This window comes from Andrographis paniculata, unplaced genomic scaffold (genome assembly GCF_009805555.1).
Source record: "Andrographis paniculata isolate CXL003 unplaced genomic scaffold, ASM980555v1 Contig89END, whole genome shotgun sequence".
NCBI lineage: Eukaryota > Viridiplantae > Streptophyta > Magnoliopsida > Lamiales > Acanthaceae > Andrographis > Andrographis paniculata.
In genome coordinates this window covers 1475187-1493623 of record NW_026137627.1, presented here as the reverse complement: position 1 = coordinate 1493623, position 18437 = coordinate 1475187, and the positions used below count along the sequence as shown (strand labels likewise).

Sequence of the window (18437 nt, the reverse complement as noted above, 5' to 3'; positions counted from 1 at the left end):
AATTTTATTGGAAGAGCGCATTTGTTTTTCCCACTGTATGTTGCATCGAAGAGAAAGGAGAATGATGCTTTTAAGGTAGTTATATAAATTAGAAAAATAACTATTACACCCTTAATTTAATACAAGCCATTAAATTAAAAATTTTATGCTGATTCTTAATGTTCAACATCTAATCCCACCCCTTAAATTAAAAACACCTTACTTACCTCTATTTACATCATGCCAAAATAACCCTTTCGATTTAACTTTTTACAATTCCTCACTCAAATCCAACCAAAATTACCGACTATATAAACCAATCAATTAATAATCCTTTCCCTGTCTCCAAAACCCTAAAATCTAATTCCCCAATTCTCTCAATTAGGGTTTCCTGCAACTAATCAATTCAACAGCTCCGAATTACAACGACGATGGCAATGGAGACGATGACGATGATCTCCACCACCACCACAGTCCGCCATTCCCTTTATGCTCTTCAGGCTCGTCTTCGCTCCGCTCGACAGCAGAAACATGGCGATCTCGACGCGGCCGGCCTCCACCGCCCGGAGAAGCGGCGTGTAGCCGCCGCCGTCGACGACGTCGATCCTCGCGCCATGGCGGATCAGAGCCTCCACGCTCTCCATGTGTCCTTTAAACGCCGCTCTGTGCAACGCCGTCCACCCGTTTTGATCCTTGCCGTCGATTTTCGCCCCGTTCAATACGCACCGTTCGATCGACACGACGTCGTTTGATCGCGCGGCTCTCTGCAACTCGTCGCCTAATTGCAGAGCATCGAAGAGGTCGGAATGGCCGCCGCCGGCGGCCAGGGCGAACGCCGTCTTGCCGTCCTTCGTGACGGCGTGCTTCGAGAAGGAGGAGTGGCGGAGAAGGACCTCGACCGCGCCGGAGTCACCGCGGTCGGCGGCGTAGTGCAGCGCCGTCCAGCCGTCGTCGTCGGAGATGTCCGGGTCGCCGCCGATTGAGAGGAGGAATTGCAGAGCTTCAGTTTGGGAGTTTATGGCGGCAATGTGGACGGCGGTTTGGCCCTGAGAATTGCCGGAGTTTAAATCGATGTCGGCGTAGCTTAAGCAGATAGTTTGGAGTAAATCGACGCCGCCGCGTGCGGCGGCGCTGTGGAGCAGCCGGTCGTTGATGGCGTCGATTTCGCAGCCGGATTCGATTAGGGTTCTGACAGCTTCGGCGCTGCCGGAAGCGACGGCAGAGGAGATCAACGACTCTCCGGCGCCGGCGACCGCCGCGGCGGAGTTAACGGCGGCGCCGGCGGAAATTAGGGCTGAAATCGAACTGACCTTCCCGTTCGCGGCGGCGATCCGGAGCAAGGAATTGAGCTCCGCCGCATCGCACGGCGCGATTGCTTTACAGAAGAAGGAATTTCTGATCTCCGGGAGGGGGAGGATCGCCGCCGCCGGCGGCGAAAGGAGGAACTCGGCGACGTCGGCGCCGACAAAGGAAATCAGAATCTCAGCATCCTTGAATATGTGCGGGCCGGGCTTGGAGAAGAGCCGCCGGAGATCGCCGTGGAGCGCTTTTCCGGTGGGGAGCATGGAGGATCTGACGGTGACGGTCGCCGGCGGCGTGGAGAGCGGCGGCGCGTCGAGGGGCTTGTTGAGAAGGAGACAAAACGATGCCGTCGACAGCGGCGGAATAATCGAAAACGGCGCTGCGAAGGAGAAGACCGATGGATCGGAAACTGTAAGGGAAACGGCGACCGGCATGGTGTGCATCAGATTTGAGAGCTTAAACGCCTGAGAACATTTCCGGCCGGCGGCGAACAGAAAATCAATAACCTGAAATTCAGGCTTGATTAATCTGTCCATGGAGGTTTCGGACTAGGTAGGGTTTAATTTGCAGACAAATTTTTTCTAAATTTTGACCAGTGGGGAAGAAGATGAAGAACATTAGCCTACTGTGCTTATATCAAATCTGGGTCGTCGAATGGGTGGATCTGCACCGTCCGTTTTTACCATCGACGGAGTGGGTTGATCCGGAGCTGGAGTCCAGGAGTTGGTCAAGTAAGATGTCTACGTCAGAAATTATTAAATAGTAATTTAATTAATATATTGATTAAATTTGTCCATTTGTAGGGAAAAGTATAATGCAAACGGACATCAGACTACAGGTATGGTTTTAATATTTTATTGTTTTTTTATTATATTTTATTGATTAAAAAAAGCGGAATTGTTGACTGGGCCAATTGGGCATGTACATGTCATTTTTTATTTCAATTATGTATTTATAAGGATTTTTTTTAATATGGATTTGTTTGCCCTAATAATATTTTTTATTCTAAATTTATATTTATGTTTTTATCAAAAATATTCTTATTTTATTTTTTTAGTAAAAATAATATCAAATATCAATTTTTTTTTTTTACTATAAAAAAATAATATAAATGACAGGGAAAAAAAATGACTATTCAACATATTTTTTTTAAATGTCAAATATTAAACAAACAAAGCCTACTATTCAAATTCATGATAAGTATTTTTAGACATATAGGTTGTTTTGTAGATTTCTAATCAGATTTTTACAATTTATTTTTTTTTTTTCTTTTTTTTCAAAAATATCAAATTAAATAATACTTTCCGTCCCCAAATAATTTGTCCCTTTTTTCTATTTTCGTCCGTCCCACATAACTTGTCCTTTCTATTTTCGGAAATATAATTATGCTATTTAATCACATTTTAAATTTTAAATTTTATAATGTTCTTACCTTTAATTAAACTATTTACTTATCTTAATCTTAATCTATAATTATTTTTACTAAATAATAATTATTTTACTAATACACTTTTTAATTACTTATTAATTATACTTTACCTAAATTCCTGTGTCTACAGCAATACACCCATATTACATATGGGACGGAGGGAGTATTATACAAAAAAAACAATTTTATATTCAAAAACATAAATTAATAAACATTCACTATTCAAAAATTTCAAACAAAAAAATCAAACACTTATCTAAAAGAATTAATTGGAAAATAATATGTTCTTTTGGGCTTACTATTTTATGGACCAAAGAGTATTTGGGTTTATAAATTGGGCCCAAAGTGGATATGGCTTTATAAATATGGGCTAAAGAACTATAAAGGGCTTTTGTACCTGGGCCCAATTGTAACCCACTTGCGATATTGGGCTGAAAATAAATATGGGATTTTGTAAATAGACTATGAAATGTAATGTGGGCTTATACAATAATCAATATGGGCTTTTGTAATTGGGCTAAGAATTGGTTTTTTTTTTTTGTTTAAAATAAATAATTTTAAATAATATGTAATTCCACATATTTGTCTTAAAATGAAATAATAAATGTAAATTATAAAATGTGTTTCGAATTTATAATAATTTAAATGTATTAATTAAAAATTGACATTTGAATCCAAATTCATCCAATTAAATGAACACGACGAGTACACGTTGAGAATATATTAGCCCTATATTTTAATAATTAAATTAAATTAAATTAAAATTACTAACGTCCAAATTCAATGCCTGACTTAGCTGCATTTTTTGACACAAACATCCTCTCCTTTCACACTCAACAACTTCATAAATATAGTGTTTTCTTGGAATTTAATTTTATTACTCCCTCCGTCTCAAATACTGTGTCTGCTACACTGTAAACACAGTATTTTAGGAGGGGTATAATTAGTAAATAATTAAGAATGCATTAGTGAAAATAATTATCCTATAATATAAATAATTATAAATTAAGATTAAGATAACTAATTAGTTTAATTAAAATTAAAAAAAATAAAATTTAAAATGAGATTAAAGTGTGTAATCATTTTTCAAAAAAGAAAAGTGACATGGTACGTGGGACGGATATAAACAACGGATATAAACAACAATGTGGACATAGTATCTGGGACAAAGGGAGTACTATATATCCATTTGTTTTTTTCACGAAATTTTAGAAATATTAGTATTATATTGGGATAAAATAGAAATAAAAGTAAAGAGACTAAATTAACCCTATATTAGTATTGTATGATATAAAGGTAATGACATTTGTGTAATATATTGTAAATTGGAAGGGTATTTGTAATGTTAGGTAGATAGTACAATTACTAAAAAAAATGAATACTTTGCTATGGGACGAACCAAAATAAAAAAAAATGAATAGATTGTTAAGGGAAGGAGAAAATATCTTTTTATTATGTAAAAATTATCTTTTTTTGTTTGAAAAAAAAAATGTCTTTTTTATCTATATAAAACATCACATATAAATTAGAAAACCAAATAAAACTCCAAACTAATAAACCCTTGTCACATTCAAAATATAATATCTTTACAGAAATAATTGAGGATGTAATCACTTATAAAAAAAATATATATTTCTTGTCTCTTATAATATTATTGTTTTTTAAGAAAAAAAATAAAATACAATAACTATTTTTATCTGTAAATATATATAAAATGAATTCACCTATAAATTCAACAATTTACCATACTGAAATATAAATATACAAATATGATGGACCAAAATGTTATATACAACGATGGTGGAAAATAAGTCAAAAGTGTTGATGGTTCCAATTTCCAATTCCAACTAATAAAGAGGTGTGATGGGTTTTGATTTCAACACAAAGCTATCAAATATTTTTATTTAAATTTAATATTTTATAAAAATAATATATTTTTATTAAAATCATACTATTAAATAGTAATATTTTTATTTAAAATAAAAAATACCCTCATAAATTTGAATACAAATATATATATATATTTATAAATTTATATTGATTTTATTCATCCAAAGTTTTTAGATTGAATGATTTTTTGGTATGTGATACGGGGAATTTCGTAAAGAAATAAAACATAGGATAAACTGTTTTTTTAGTCCGTAACTGGACCCCTTATCATTTTAGTTCCGTAAGTAGAACCTGTCGCAAACTAGTCCCATAAGTGAAAATTTTTTGCTGTTTTAGTCCTCCAGCGTCGGAGATGTCCGTGTGGCTCGCCGGAGGTGACGTGTCCGCCAGGTGTCGCTGACCTGACGGACATATGGATTTTTTTTTTATTTTTTTAATTTCTTTTAAAACTTATTTTTAATTTATTTTAAATTTTATTTATATTTTTTTTATTTGGTCCAATAAAAAAATTAAAAATGAAAAAAAAAAAAAAAAAAAATCTACGTGTCCGCCAGGTGTCAGCTTCAGCGAGCCACGCTGACGTTTTCAACGCCGGAGGACTAAAACAGCGAAAATTTTTCACTTATAAGACTAGTTTGCGACAGGCTCTACTTACGGGATTAAAAAAATAATTTACCCTAAAATATATTATTTTTAAGTTAAATATTTGATTTTTTTTATTTTTTCGATAATTTTTTGATTTTTTATAGAAAAGTATTGAATTTTATTTTTTATTTTTTGACATTTTTATTTTTTTATAAATTTTTTTGTGTTTTTTATTATTTCTTTTAAAACGCTAATATGGGAAGAACAAAGCAATTCTTTCTAACTAATGATCTGTTTGTTTTCAATTTCAAACACAAGTCAACACTATTTAGTTTATATAATTGAAAATAGATTATTTTTCTCTTATTGAATATTATTATATAAAATAAAACATCAAATAAAAAACATAACTTCAAATAAAAACTTAGAAAACCCTTGAGTAGTATCCTATTTTAATCAAACTTTGAAAAATAATCTCATCAACCAAACAAACAAAAAAATATTAATAATAATAAATAAATAAATAAATAACAAAAAAAAAATAATTCCGATCAAAAAAGAAAAACAAAATATAATGACGTGAGTTTCTACATCATATAAAAATATAATACTAACTCCGTCCCACATTTAGTGTCTTGGTCACGGTAGACACGAGAATTTAAAATAAATATAATTAATAGATAATTAAGAATGTATTAGTAAAAATAATTAATCTATAATATAAATTATTATAAATTAAAATTAAAATAACTAATTAATTTAATTAAAATTAATTTAAAAAATTTTTAAAAAAATAAATAATTATTTTTCAAAAAAATAAAATAACATAAAATATAAAATGAATATAAACGACAACGTGGACTTAGCAAGCAGACTGACGAATAATAAATAAATAAAAAGCCCCTTTCTATTGTAGAAATATTAGATTTAAAATTTTAAAAAATAAAATAAAAGTGAGGAAAAAGACAAAAGATGAAGGAGGAGGAGACATATTTGAGTGGTGTCCCAAAACTGAACATGTTGTCACATCACATCTCCGCCAATTAAACATTATTAAGATAAATACTGCTTCGTAGATACGAAAATTTTGGGCATATTTTATAGATATGAAAATTTAGATAAAATATAATTAATAGGTAATTAAAAATTATATTAGTATAAATAATTATAAATTAAAATTAAAAAAAAAATAATTTCATTAAATTTTTTTAAAAAAAAATTAAAATCTAAAATGGGATTAAAATAGATAATCAGATTTCCTTAAAAAAAAAAATGACAAGTTACATGAGACCAATCTTGCAAATCTTGCACCACTTTCTTTAACTACATAAATTTATAAAAAAATACTATATCTATTTCACTCTTATTATCTCATTTATTTTTAGCATGTTGATTTTAAAATATTAATTATTGTATCAAAATATAGTACAAAATAAAAAAAATTGTATAAATAATTTCATTAATGTATTATAATACTAATAGAAGAATCATTATATAAAAAATATAAAAATATTTTTAATGTGAATAATACTTTTTTTTTGTTTTACTTTACTTGTTTAGCTTTTTGTAGGTACAAAAATAACAATGATATAATTAATAAATAATTAAAATATATGTTAATAAAAATAATTATTATATAATAAAAATAATTAAAATTTAAAATTTAATTAATTTAATTAAAATTTAAAATACTATATATTATAAAATTTAAAATGCAATTAAAATGTATTTGACAGTAATACCGTATTTGAGGTATGAAGTTTAGTAAATTAATAATATTCGATTACGATATTATTTTATTATTTAAATATGAATATGATTTTTGATATTCTAAAAAAAAAAATTGATATGTACCACCAATGTTTGAAAAAATGAACTTATTTTTATTTGGGCATAAGAATTAAGAAATATTTTTTCGGTCCCACTTATTATATTTATATTTTCATTTATCTCTATTTCACTTATTATGTCATATTTTTTTGGAAAAAAAATTATATATTTTAATATCATTTTAAAATATTTAATTGATATATATTTTTAAAAATTTAACTAAGCTAATCAATTATCTTAATTTTAATCAAAATTTATTTTATTATAAGATAACTATTTTGACTAATATATTTTTAATTATTTTACTAATTATACTCTTCTAAATTTATGTGTCTACGGTAAAAGAGACACCTTAGTCGAGACAGAGAGAGTATTAATATTATATTGATAGTAAGTAGAAAGAACATTATGATAAAGTATATTTTTAATTATTTATCATATGAAGCTTGTAACTTTTAGTATAAAATTTATAACTCATTTCGTCCCAATTTAAAAATACAACGTATTTCTTACTTTTATCATTTTCGACAATATTACTTAAAAGTATCTATTTTTTATTTTAATAAAATTAATAATATATTAATATCAAAATATTTTAAATTTTTATTTAAATTATAAATATATCATTACATATATAATTATTTTATACATTATGTTAAATAACAAAAATATCAAATTTTTTTACATGATTTCACTAATAAATAAAGTATTATTATTTTTAATTTATTATAAAATTAAATGAGTTTATTCAAATGGGATGAAACGAGGAATATGTGTGTTAATTTATGTTTTTGAGTCGTGTTCGTATCAAATTAAGCCATAGGTGTAACAAAAAGTCTCAATCCGAACTAAAAAATTGACCAGAAAACATAGACCCAAACACATACAAATTTTTTCAAAACGGGTTCAGTCACCTTAAACCCAAACAAACTCAATACGGAATCCGAAAACTTTTTATAAAATTAATTTTACTTGAAAAAATTGTTTTTAATTTAATTTTTATATCATTTTATATTTAATATAATATAAATATTATTTAATTAAAAATAATACTAATAATAAATAATTTTAGGACAACCTGAAATCCGCAACCCGATTTGATTTTTATATTTCGAGTTATAATTAATCCAAAACCCGATCTGATCTTAATATATCGGATTATCAGATCAATTCGAAATCCGATCCGAGCACGACACAATTCTTTTATTTTATTTTGTTTCTTATTCGAATAAACCCAAGTAATTTACAAACTTGAACCTGAAAAATTTTAGATCAAACATATTCGATTTTCATGATCGAGTTTAATTTTGACACTATAACAAAAAAGAAGTAATATGTTGAAATTTACGGAAGCATATTAAAATCACGTGAAAACAAATCCTGAAATTTGGCTGTGTTTGTTTGGGGATTGAATTTTAAATACATTATTCATCTTATTTTTTTTCTAAAAAAAAATATTAAATCAAACAGCTATTTTTTATTTGTATGTTATATTAGAAAAATAATTTTACATTCAAAATATCACATCAATACCTATTTATATCATATCATGCAATTATTCAAATTAAAAAATTTTATTATTCAAATCCCACCTTAAAATCGAAAGCCACCCAAACACATCCAAAATATATTTACACAAGATGCCAAGGGGTGTTCCCACTTATTGACCAACCAAACTCCCGCATCCGCTAAACGACAAAACCGTCATGTCCTTCTCCTTTACTTTATTTATTTTAATTTATATATTCATATTAAAAATTCGAAAATTTGGGACAAAAAGTTAATTTAGTGGCGATTTGAGTGTGTTTATTTGATAAAGTTATTTTTCAAATTTTATTATTTGTATTTATTATTATTCTTTTAAATTAAAATATTTTTTAAAAATACAGTTAAATTAAAAAATTTCAAACCAAACTTTAAAAAAAAAAATACACAGAAATTAAAAATATGAAAATATTTTATATTTTTCGAAAAACATTTCTACATTATGCACCAACGTGTTTTTATTTAGAACTGAATTTCTAAAAAAATAACATTTGAAGATTTCTTTTATTTATTTATTTTATTCAAAAAATTATTTAAGATATTTTTTATTTTTATAAAATTTGCATAATTTAAGTTTTTATTTACAACCGAGCGTCAGTTTTGAACAATGAAGGTGTTTTGTGCAAATTTTACATTAATACAATAGAATTTCAAGCAATAAATATTGTGCATTTTTACTAAAATACGGAGGGTGTGTTATATAATTTACTCTTACATAAAAGTAAATAATTAAATAAAAGTATTACAAATAAGCAAAGGATGCGTGTGCTTCATGGTTACCCTTTCCCTTACCAAAGAATCAATAGTAATATGTCATTCATGACCTAATTAATCACTCAATTTATGCTTAAATTGAAAATTTTGGAGTTTTGGACAATTTTATAAATTGTAATTGAAATCTGAAATTTTGTAAAGTAGAATAATGTTTTATTTTGTTTTTACATATAGAATTGTAATAATAAAAAAATTGAAAAGAAAAAGGAAAGAAAATCACTAAAAGAAAAAAAAAATATTATATTTAATGTGAAATTTTTTAATATCCTAAAACAAAAAATCAAAAAATAGGTATTTGTTACACTTCAAATTATAATATTGTTTTTTCCACAATACAATTTTATTAATCGTATTATTAATTTACTTTTTAGCGTGACAATTTGGGAGTGTATGGAGTATGGGAATTGCTACGTTTCACTACAAAAAAATAATATATTTGTAACGAAATTTTGTTCCTAAAGTTCACGTAGCTAACGTAATTCCGTTCTTATTTCCGTCTCTAATGTCATTAGTAATGGAAAAAATAGATTTAGAGAAAAAAAATATATTGTTACAAAAATAATTTTTTCTTGTAGTGTTTTGGTATGTATGTCTAGCTGCCGACGAAAATGCTCAAGATTGTAATTACATAAGTATTTTCGAAAGTTTTTAATTAATCCCTCCATAATCAAATATGTATTTAAATATTTGGGTATAAGTTTTAAGGATAAATTATATAATATTTTTTTGTGTTTTTATATAAAATGTACAAAATATATTGTGTTTTATTTATTACGTGAAACCCCTTGTTTTAAATGTAAGGTTTGCACGAAATATTCTTATTGTCCAAAATTAATGTTTGGTTCTAAATAAATACTTAAATTATGCAAGTTTCGTACAAATAAAACCATAAAATATTTTAAATAATTTTTTTAATAAAATAAATAAATAAATAATTGATCTACCATTTATTTTTATAGTATTTGTAAAAATTAGATGACAATTTGTCTCAAAAAAATTATAAAACGAATGATTAATCAATTATTTATTTATTTATTTTATTCCAAAAAAAATATTTAACATATTTTAGGTCAAGCTTTACTTAAACACAAGGAATTTTTACTCAATAAATAAAATATAGTATTTGATGCATTTTTACTAAAATACAAAGAAATGTTATATAATTTATTTTAAATTTTAATAAAAATAGATAATACTGTAATTATTTTCTCTATTCAAACAAATTATATTGCTTTGTTTGAACATAAAAATTTAAAAGTAATAATATTTAAATATAAAAATAAAGTGAAGTATTATAAAAAATTTATTAAAGAGATAATAATAAATTGACGAGTAAATAAAATAATGACAAGTTAGTTATTAATATTTGTTAACGTAAGTATAATAAAATTAAAGATAAATAATTTATTTATAAGTTAAAAGGATAAAATAAAAAGGGTGACATAAGTAATTGAGACTGAGATTTTTATTTTTATTTTTATCTGTTATAGTGAAAATAATATAGAAAAATGATATAGTTTTTTGCTAAATTACATAATGTAAACACCTTTTTTTTATGATAATATAAAAAGAAAAATAAATTTAAATTTAAATGACTTAAAAATTTTTATTATTATTTTTAAAAAAAAGTAAATTATCATACTTAAATACTCTATCAATTTGCTTTTTAGATGTGGATTCTTTAATATTATTATTATATTTGTATGTAAATATAAATTAATAAAAACATACCAAAATATCCGTATTAATATTATATATAATAAAATAATTATATTTATGCAATATATTATAAATTATAAAAATATTATATTACTAAGTAATATAATTATTAAAAAAAATAATTTTGAGCATGAAAGAATGAATATATATTTTTTAAAATGTAGAAAATATTAATTTTTTTTTTTTTATTTTGCAAATTATTTAAAACTTCTATCTAAGCGAATAAGATGGACTAATATTTATTTAAATAAAATGCAACAATAATATTTTCATTAGGTGATGAAAAAAAATGAAACTGAATTAAATTAAAATATGTCCATTCGGCAATCTTGTAAACGGAGATTTAAAGTCTGCAAAAATGAGTGCGCAGATGAACGAAGTTGTCATTTGCCAAAAACAGCTAAGATAGTATTAAAGCAAAGTCGTGCTTTGTGTTTTAACGTTTTTATTTCGACACATTCGAGTATTGCGTGCGTCTTCACCCTTCTGGATATCAACGCTTTTGTTTGTTAGCGAGCAATTAATGCACTTTGCAGTCTACCCCTTTTAAATCTCACAATTCTCCCAACCACCCCCGGAAAAAAACAAAACAAAAAAAAGTCTCACCCGAACACGTGGGACCCACGATCCCCTTCTAGAGGAGTGGTATCAGCTGGGGCCCATTTGAATCGCCACGTGTCGGTATGTTAGTGGACGATCTTAGTGAACATCCCCTCAGATGCGGACAACGACAAAATCCAAAGCCTCACTCCGAGAAAGAAACAAAGGACATTTTTAAGCTCTATTTATTTATTTATTTTTTAAATAATAGTAAATATTTTATATTTATTTAATTATAATAGAGTGGAAAATAAAAGGGCGAGTGGGGCCCACGCTCCTGGGAGTCCTGACAAAAAAGCCATGTCGTCACGCGCTTTAACACTACACGACAAAACACGTGTCTCCCTGGATGGGATCGTGATTCCGGGCCAAAGTGGAGGGCAATTTCGTCAATTCATACGGCAGCTTTATTAGCGGACGCCGCGTTTTGTCTCCACGTGGAAGAACTCCCCTCTCCTCCAGAATTGCTATGTCCAGACCCGGTTTTGCTACTTCCAGACATCCTCGTTAAAGAGCTGTTTGTTTCTTCACCAATTTGAATAATCCAAAAATAGATAGTAACAAAATGAAGAAATAAATAAATAAATAACAAACATGGTAGAATCCAAACCCAGTCTACTCTCCTCTTACAAAATAAAAAACTAAAAAAAATCATTACCATAACCAATACTAAAAATAATACTAACAAATTTCAATTTATAAAATTATATAAATTTTATAAACAAACAAACAAACAGTGAGGAGGAAAATTGAAGTTGCGTATGTTAGAAATGGTGGGGCCTTTTAGGACAGTATAATTAGGCCGCCCTTACTTGTCGTCTCCTTCGTCGCCTCCGATCCCTATTTCCTTAATTTCTTCCCCTTTGACTCTCTCACTCTAGCCTGCTCTCTTTTGAAATTAACTTCTCTCTCATCAACTATATATATAATTCCGATTATTTCTTACTCTTACCTCCATTTTCAATTTCTTCCTCACCTGCAATTTGAAAAGACTTTCAGTCCGTCCATGGCCTTTGATTTTTAATTCTTTATTTTTTTTTTAAAGGAGAGAAAAAGGGTTGGCTTTGTTTGGATGTGAAAAGTTTTGAACAAAAAACTCAAATCTTTTTTCAGTACGAGATCGATTATCTAAGCAGAAGTGATTTCGGAAACAAACAGCTCCTTGTCATGGCGGGCAGCGATGAAGTAAACGTCTGTGAATCGAAGGTAATTAGTAATTCAGTAATTGATAATCTGAATCAGTCTGTGTCATCTTCTAGGGTTTAGTTTAGTTTAATTTGGGGATTTTTAAAGATCGTCTTATAGTCATTATCTGATTCATCATCCTTAAAAAACTTACGTTAATGGAAGATATTGTCTGAAAATCAAAATCTATATCTGCAGCGTGTAGTTCCCCTCAACACATGGATTTTAATTTCGAATTTCAAGCTCGCCTACAACATGCTCCGCCGCCCCGATGGCAGCTTCAACCGCCACCTCAACGAATTCCTCGACCGCCGTGTTCCGGCGAACGCCGTCCCCGTCGATGGCGTCTATTCCTTCGACGTCGTCGACCGCGCCACCGCTCTCGTCAACAGAGTCTATCTCCCCGCCGCCGTCGGCGGCGGCGCCGCCCCTAAATGGGGAGGAATCCTCAGCCTAGATAAGCCATTGAGCAGAACAGAAATCGTGCCGGTGATCGTCTTCTTCCACGGCGGAAGTTTCGTCCATTCCTCCGCCAACAGCGCCATCTACGACACCTTCTGCCGCCGTGTCGCCGGCGCGTGCGCCGCCGCCGTCGTTTCCGTTAACTACCGCCGGTCGCCGGAGCACCGTTACCCCTGTGCCTACGAGGACGGCTGGGCCGCCCTCAATTGGGCCCGAACCCGGCCCTGGCTCCGTAGCGGCCCGAACTCGACTGTCCACGTGTACCTCGCCGGAGACAGCTCCGGCGGCAACATCGCCCACCATGTCGCCGTCCGGGCGGCGGATGAGGGCGGCGGCGGCGACGACGTCGTCCTCGGCGCGATCCTCCTCCACCCGTTATTCGGCGGTCAGAAAAGAACAGAGTCGGAGAAACGGCTCGACGGAAAATTCTTTGTAAGGGTTCAAGATCGGGATTGGTATTGGCGCGCTTTTTTGCCGGAAGGCGATGATCGGGACCATCCGGCGTGCAATGTGTTCGGGCCGAGGGGCCGGGACCTCGAGGGGCTCGATTTCCCGAGAACCCTCGTTGTTGTGGCGGGATTGGATTTATTACAAGATTGGCAATTGGGGTATGTCGACGGGCTTAGAAAGTCGGGGCACGACGTTCGGCTATTATATCTCGAGAAAGCGACGATCGGGTTTTATTTTTTGCCCAACAACGATCACTTCCATTGCTTAATGGACGAGATCAAGAATTTTATCCGCTCTAATGACATGTTTACTAACGGTCGATATTGATTTTAAATTCAATATTATAAATTTATTGTATATGAAATTATTAAGAACGTTGTTTTGACATCCATCGACGATACGAAGAATTAGATTGAGATAGGTTGATTGTGTTTATGTATATTTGTGTAAGAAAGAATGGATTGTTCTTTCTTTTGGTTCCCCATGTTGGAGAATTTGTGAGTGATGGCTGCCTCATAGCCAACAGGGGATATGCAGTAACTGTATTTGTATACAAAAAAGTATGTATTTTTAATCATTTTAGTTTATTTTTTAAATGTTTGTTTATTTATATTTAGTAAAGATATTGAATTTTTTTCCCAATAAAATTATTTTTAATATATATATTATTATTATTATTATTTTTATTAAAGTCAACATTCAATACTTTTTTCTATAGTTTAAATTTATTTACATTTTTTTTTCATCAAAATTTATCTACTTTCTCGGTCCGGTGTAAGATTGTCATTTATTTTTCGCACATAATTTTTTTAATATCAGTATTATAATAAGTTGTAGTAAAAAAAGACAAAAATGCTCTTATTAATATTGTTTAATACTCCCTCAGTCTCAGATATCATGTCCACGTTGCCGTTTCCGTCAGTCCAGTCCCACGTACCATGTCACTTTCATTTTTTGAAAAATGATACACACTTTAACTTTATTTTAAATTTTTTAATTTTATTTTTTTAATTTTAATTAAACTAATTAGTTATCTTAATTTTAATTTATAATTATTTATATTATAGGATAATTATTTTCACTAATATATTTTTAATTATCTACTAATTATACCAATCCTAAATACCATGTCTACAGTGTAGCAGAGACACTGGACGGAGGGAGTATAAAAATAATTATATTTGTGTAACATAGTGTAAATTATAAGATATTTTTTTATGTTAGGTAAGTAATAATACCATTATTAAATTAAGAAATAGTAACGTTATTTTGGAATATAGAAAAATAAAAAATAACAACTTTTTAATAAAATAAGGGAATATATATATTTTTTAGTAAAAAAATATTACTTTTTCTTTTTTATTACCTTAAAAAAATAAAAAATTATATTTTATTTATTTTTCTTAAAATCCAGTCAAATGAATACAGTTAAATGACTGAGTACAAAATATTTTCTTTATCCTACATATTTTTTGTTTATATTGCTCTAGTCCCGTTCTATTTCGAACATGTCAATTTTTTTTTCTAAAATATAATTATATATTTTAATTATGTTTTAAATTTTGTAGTCGGTATTTTTATAAATGTTTTTAGATTAATTAATTACAGTACTTTTAATATATAATTATTCTACGTATATATTTTATTTTTTATTAATATATTTTTTAATTAATTAATAATTATACAATTTATAAAATTTAATATATGCGGTTGCACAAGACATGATAGGTGGGATTGAAAGAATATTCTCTCTTAATTTATAAGGGTGTGTTTACTTGTAAAATTTTATTTTTGGATTTTGATTTTAAATAGTAAAATTTTGAATTGAATAGTTGTTTGATGTGATATAAATATATATTGATATGATATTTTGAATATAAAATTTAATATAATATATGAAAAAAATTATTTGATTTGATATTTTTAGTGATTTATTTTTTTTAAAAAAATAATAAAATCAAAATCAAAATTCTACGTTAACCAGTTTATTTGGTTTTTACAAAAATAAAAAATTAATATTCCACCGTCATAAGTTTAACTATTCATTTATCATTTTCTTCTGTTCCCCTATAAATTTATTATATTCTTATTTTAGTAAAAATATTCATACATTAATATTAAAATATCATTTAATTTTTACCTAAATTGTAAAAATATAATTATTTTATTATTTTAATAAAAGTAATAATGGCATAATACTAAAATATTTTTATTTTTTACATTAATTACAAACATATCATTATATATACATTTAATTTACATATAAATGTAAAAAGTAAAAATATCAAAACTGCTTACGAACTTTTGCTTATTAATAAAATCCTATTACCTTATCCGTCCTTAATAATTTGGACTTAGATACAAGAATTTAGATAAAAGTATAACTATTAAGTATTAAGAAGTGTATTAATATAAATAAAGATTATATAATAAAAGTAATTATAGAATAAAATTAAGACAACTAAATAGTTTAATTAAGATTTCAAAAATAAAAAATTATAAAATTTAAAATATGTTAAAACGTATCATCAATATATTTTTTTTTTTTATAGAAAATGACAAATTACGTAGGATGAACGAAAATATAAAATATTATTTTTTAATATTATTTTTAATTTTTTTTTAAATTTTCTTTTTAAGTATGTTAAAGTGGAATAGAAGGATAGTATTCTTTAATTTATATACTCTCTCCGTCCCATAACAAAATATCTATTTTTTCATTTTAGTCCGTCTCATAACAAAGTATCAATTTCCTCTTTTTTAGTAACTGTACTCTCTATCTAACATTACAAATACCCTTACAATTTACAATATATTACACAAATATCGTTACCTTTATATCACACATACTAATAAGATTATTTTAGTCATTTATACTTTATTCATCCTATATTCCAACGTAATACTAATATTTTCTAAAATCACGTGCAAAAAGCAAATGAATATTTAGTTTCGGGACGGAGGGAGTATAAAATTTTTTTATTTTTTTTTAAAGGAACATAGTGAGTATTATTTTTTAATAAAAATAGTAGATCAAATTAAAATTCAAAAATCGAATCAAATAAAACCTCACATTTTTAATTAAGAGATATTGATAATGGATTCTATCTTTTCTCCGAAGTGATATTGTTCTTTAATTGGGGGGTGGCGGGTTGCGAACACCAGGGGTGGTATAATATGCATTACCAAACAGCGTTTCTTAGTGTGTGGACCATGGTCCTGGGAGTCCCGTTCGGAGCACTACTATAGACCCAATCGCCAGTTGCCACGTAGTGTTATTCGTATGGGAAATTAATTAAATTAATTCGGGGAGCATATGTCGGAATCTGATGTTGATTTGATTTGATTCATCATTTGATGCACACACACGCCACTCAGGCGCCTGTCTAGAAAAAAAGTACTTAAATCTGTCATACATAATTTAATTTGTCACTTTTTTCTATTTTTGTCTGTTTCATATAATTTATTTATTTTTTTTGAAAATATAATTATCCCTTTTAATCATATTTTAAATTTTAAATATTATAAACTTTTTATCTTAATTAAACTATTTAGTTATCTTAATATTAATCTATAATTATTGTTACTAAATAAAACTTATTTTTACTAATACACTTCTTAATTATCTATTAATTATACTTTACCTAAATTTTCGTATATAAAGTAATAGGTCCAAAATATATGAGACAGAGAGAGTATTATTGGAGATTATATATAAATATCATTAAAACAGATCCAATAAACTCAAATATAAATAAAATAATATAATAGATACACCAAATTTAAATCTAATAAATTTAAAATTAAATATAAAAAATTTCTCGACAACCTACATAGTTCATCTTTCCTCTTTTGACGGTCACTCAAAATTAACCATATTTCTTAATATAGTAATAATTAGCAAATATTAATTACACTTACACATTTAATTATATTTTATTCAATTACTAATACCCATAATTTTTATTATTTATTTTATTGTAAATTTAAAAGTATGACTAGATTTTTGAATAATAAAAATAAATAAATATTCAATATGATATAAATAAATGTTTATGTAATGCTTAAAATTTAATTAATTTTTAATATAGTATAAAAAATATTTATTTTGATATTTTACAATTGAAAATTAGTTAATAATAAGATTTGATTTTTATATTTTATTAAAAAAATTTATTTATCACTATTATTAATAATAAAAAATATCAATTTATTCAAATAATACAAGTACTGTATAAAAAATATTACAATATCAAAATTACTGTATATCCTAACTTTTTCTCGTGCCCACTCTTAATAAATCGTCTTTTATGAGACCGAGGAAGTACTAAAACATGCAATTTATTGAAGTTGGGACTTGGGAGTCCCGGGAGCCCCAAATAACTAAAGACCTATCTTGATTAAGGAAGCGAAAGATTGGAGGGTTGTGAGAAGGGAACAGCTAAGACAATAGACAATATGAAAAATGAAAAAAATGAAAAATAGAAAATGAAAATAAAATTATTACTCATTTCGATCTTTTAACCATATATTTATTTTTCTTATTTTGATCCGTTTCATAACAAAATATCTATTTTTTTAATAATTATATTATCTATCTAATATTACAAATAATTTTTCAATTTACAATATATTACACAAATTTTATTACTTTTATATAATACAGTACTAATAGGATTTATTTAGC

The 18437-nt window shown here is 28.1% G+C and overlaps 2 protein-coding genes across 2 annotated transcripts; one reads left to right on the top strand and one right to left on the bottom strand.

The window, feature by feature from the left end:
• Positions 1 to 380: 380 nt before the first annotated feature.
• Positions 381 to 1817, bottom strand: LOC127242858 (protein VAPYRIN-LIKE-like). Its single transcript, XM_051262569.1, has one exon. It carries the CDS (start codon positions 1815 to 1817, stop codon positions 381 to 383), a length of 1437 nt encoding a protein of 478 aa, XP_051118526.1.
• A 10675-nt stretch (positions 1818 to 12492) lies between these two features.
• LOC127242795 (gibberellin receptor GID1B-like) lies at positions 12493 to 14185 on the top strand. Its single transcript, XM_051262479.1, has 2 exons — positions 12493 to 12859; positions 13037 to 14185. The coding sequence occupies exons 1-2, from the start codon at positions 12821 to 12823 to the stop codon at positions 14075 to 14077; spliced, it is 1080 nt and encodes a 359-aa protein (XP_051118436.1). The 5' UTR covers positions 12493 to 12820; the 3' UTR covers positions 14078 to 14185.
• Positions 14186 to 18437: the final 4252 nt, after the last annotated feature.